Source organism: Geospiza fortis, unplaced genomic scaffold (genome assembly GCF_000277835.1).
Source record: "Geospiza fortis unplaced genomic scaffold, GeoFor_1.0 scaffold317, whole genome shotgun sequence".
Classification (NCBI taxonomy): Eukaryota; Metazoa; Chordata; class Aves; order Passeriformes; family Thraupidae; genus Geospiza; species Geospiza fortis.
Window position 1 is genome coordinate 2,150,839 of NW_005054398.1, and position 2,335 is coordinate 2,153,173.

At 52.1% G+C, this 2,335-nt stretch overlaps 1 protein-coding gene across 2 annotated transcripts in view; it reads right to left on the reverse strand.

Annotated features, from left to right (window-relative positions):
- Nucleotides 1–635: 635 nt before the first annotated feature.
- The window catches only part of CPEB1 (cytoplasmic polyadenylation element binding protein 1), a 41,260-nt gene continuing 39,560 nt past the window's right edge, over nt 636–2,335 (reverse strand). For both annotated transcript variants that reach the window (XM_031061015.1, XM_031061017.1), the window contains one exon: nt 636–2,108. In XM_031061015.1, the coding sequence (XP_030916875.1) occupies nt 1,998–2,108 (111 nt within the window). In that variant the 3' untranslated portion in view covers nt 636–1,997. The remainder of the gene's footprint in view (nt 2,109–2,335) is intronic.

The window sequence follows — 2,335 nt, forward strand, 5'->3', positions numbered from 1 at the left end:
AGGATGGAGCAGCCCGGGAAGGGAACTGGAGAGAGCTGCGGTGCCAGCGGCACCAGCCCCTCCCACAGCTGGCCCCGAGAGACAACAAGGAGCAGCCGCAAACTCGCAGCCCCCAACCCACAGGAGGAAGGGTGAGCACAAGGCTGCTGCAGAGGTACCGCTGCGGGACAGGAAAGGAGCCCAGAGCCTGCCTTGCTCCAGGGACACCGGGCACACAAAGTGTCCCTTGTGGCAGCCTCAGTCCAACTCGGCCCTCCCCAGCCCCTCAGAGAGGAGCCCTGCGTCCCTCTCCCCTCCCAGCCCTGCAGAAGCAGCACCTCCCTGCCACAGTGGGAGAACACGGGGCAGAACAGGCCCCTCTGTCAGCCTCATTAACTTCTTGTTGTAATGAGGGGAGCTCCAGTTGGAGCTTAGGGGTCTGCAGGGACCTCAGGTAGATGGGATCTAAAAATGCATTGCCCAGCAGATAGAGCTCCCTCCCAGCTGAGTCACCCACCAATAGCATCCACAATTCACAGCTCCATCCATCCATCCCCCCAAACCACATCCATCCCTTCCCTCCACACCTCCAGGAGTGACACCACAGCCTCCGAGCTGCAGAGATCGCCCATGAAGCACACAAGGCACAAGAAATATTTTTTTTGCTGCAACGTGTTTATTATGTGCCAAAAACTACACCACAGCTTACTCCACACGTCTGTAGGAGAGTGCAGTCTTGCCTGCATATACTACAATGAGGTAGAGACTTCACACACAGCTTCACAAAACCCCACAAAGAGCAGCTGGGATATGCAACAATGCAACATCAGCTCAGCAGGAAAGAAAAAAAAATAATCATAGTAAAGAGGGAGAAATTATGACACTGGTTCTTTGGCACACAGCTTCCAATAGAGGGGAAAGTAACAAAATAATAATGATCAGCATAATTAAGGTCTCAAATCCCAGCAGCAGCATTTCAGTCGACTGCACTGATACTCCAAACATCTCGGGAAGGAAAGGAAAATTACTTGTCCCCTCTAAGAGAAAGGGCTCCCAGGAACCTTCATCGTCCACCAAAACGCAGCCCTTTTTTAGCTTGTTACAAAAGAAAAGGTAAGTCCTGTGACTTTGTGTGATTAAAAACCTCTATCAACCCCCCATAAGTGCAACTTAAAAAAGTGCAACAAACTATTTAAAACTATATACAGCAGCTCAGAGATCCTCATCCCGTCCAGTTTCAAATCCAAAAACAAAAAAAAAGCCCGGCCTGTCCCGTTGCAAACCCCTGGATTTACAACGTCCTGCCATCAGCCCCCAGACACAAATTGCAATAATGTTAAAAGCTGCCAGGAAAAGAAAAAAATCTCTCATTTCAAACGACTTAAAAACTGTTTTTAGGAGTGTAAAAAGGAACTCGTAAAAACCCTCGAGCGTAAAATATGAAATATGATTTGGTTTAAATGAAGAGCAAAGTCTCCTTGTTGTTACAGTAAAAAACGCCAGCTGAACACCCAGGTCACACCATCCAGGTGGGGGTAAATGAATGGAAAGGCACTGTATGGCAACGGCAAAACAATGACCAATGAGACCTGCGCTCTCTCCACCAGTATTGCAAGGAATGTAAAAAAGCGCCTTTAAAAAATAAAAAAACCAGGGCGGGGGCGCCTGCGGCGACGCCTCCGCGACACATGGCCCTTGGTTGGTTGGGTTTATTTGTTTTCAATTTTTGCTTCTCGTCAGCAAACCAGGAACCAAAGTCTGGGAACTGCAGAATGGCTTGAGGGGCACTCCCCCCCTCAAAACACCCCCAAACAAACCCCAACAAAACTCACTGTGCATTAGTGCAGAAACAAAAAGACCAGCAAGTGCAAACATGAATGTAAGATTTTTGTTTTTTCCCCATCGGTCCTCAGGAAGAACGTTCCCAGCCGGGCCTGGCTCCGGCGGGCGCTGCTGCGCTCTCCTCGTGGCGGGCTCTCCCAGGACTCTGCCCGTGCCAGCCCCGGGCCCGGTGCCCCTTAGCTGGAGTCCCGGTTCTTCTGGTTGCGCATCAGCGGGCGGTGGTGGCGCAGGACCTCCATGGAGTGCTGCCAGTGCCAGCACGAGCGGCAGAAGTACTTGAAGCAGATCTGTGGGCAGAGCACAGGGCTGGGTGACACCAGTAGAGCCACTCCTCCCCTTCACCCCTGCCTGGTTTCGCAGCCCCCACCAGCGCAGTGGATCCGTGGGTTGGACAGGGGGGAAAGGCAGCGATGCTGTGGAGGGCCTGGTGTGCCCAGCTTCCATCTTTTGATTAGGTTTGGAGATGAAGGACTGGGAACTGGGGCTCTGCCAGGGCTCCCATCACTCCCCTGGC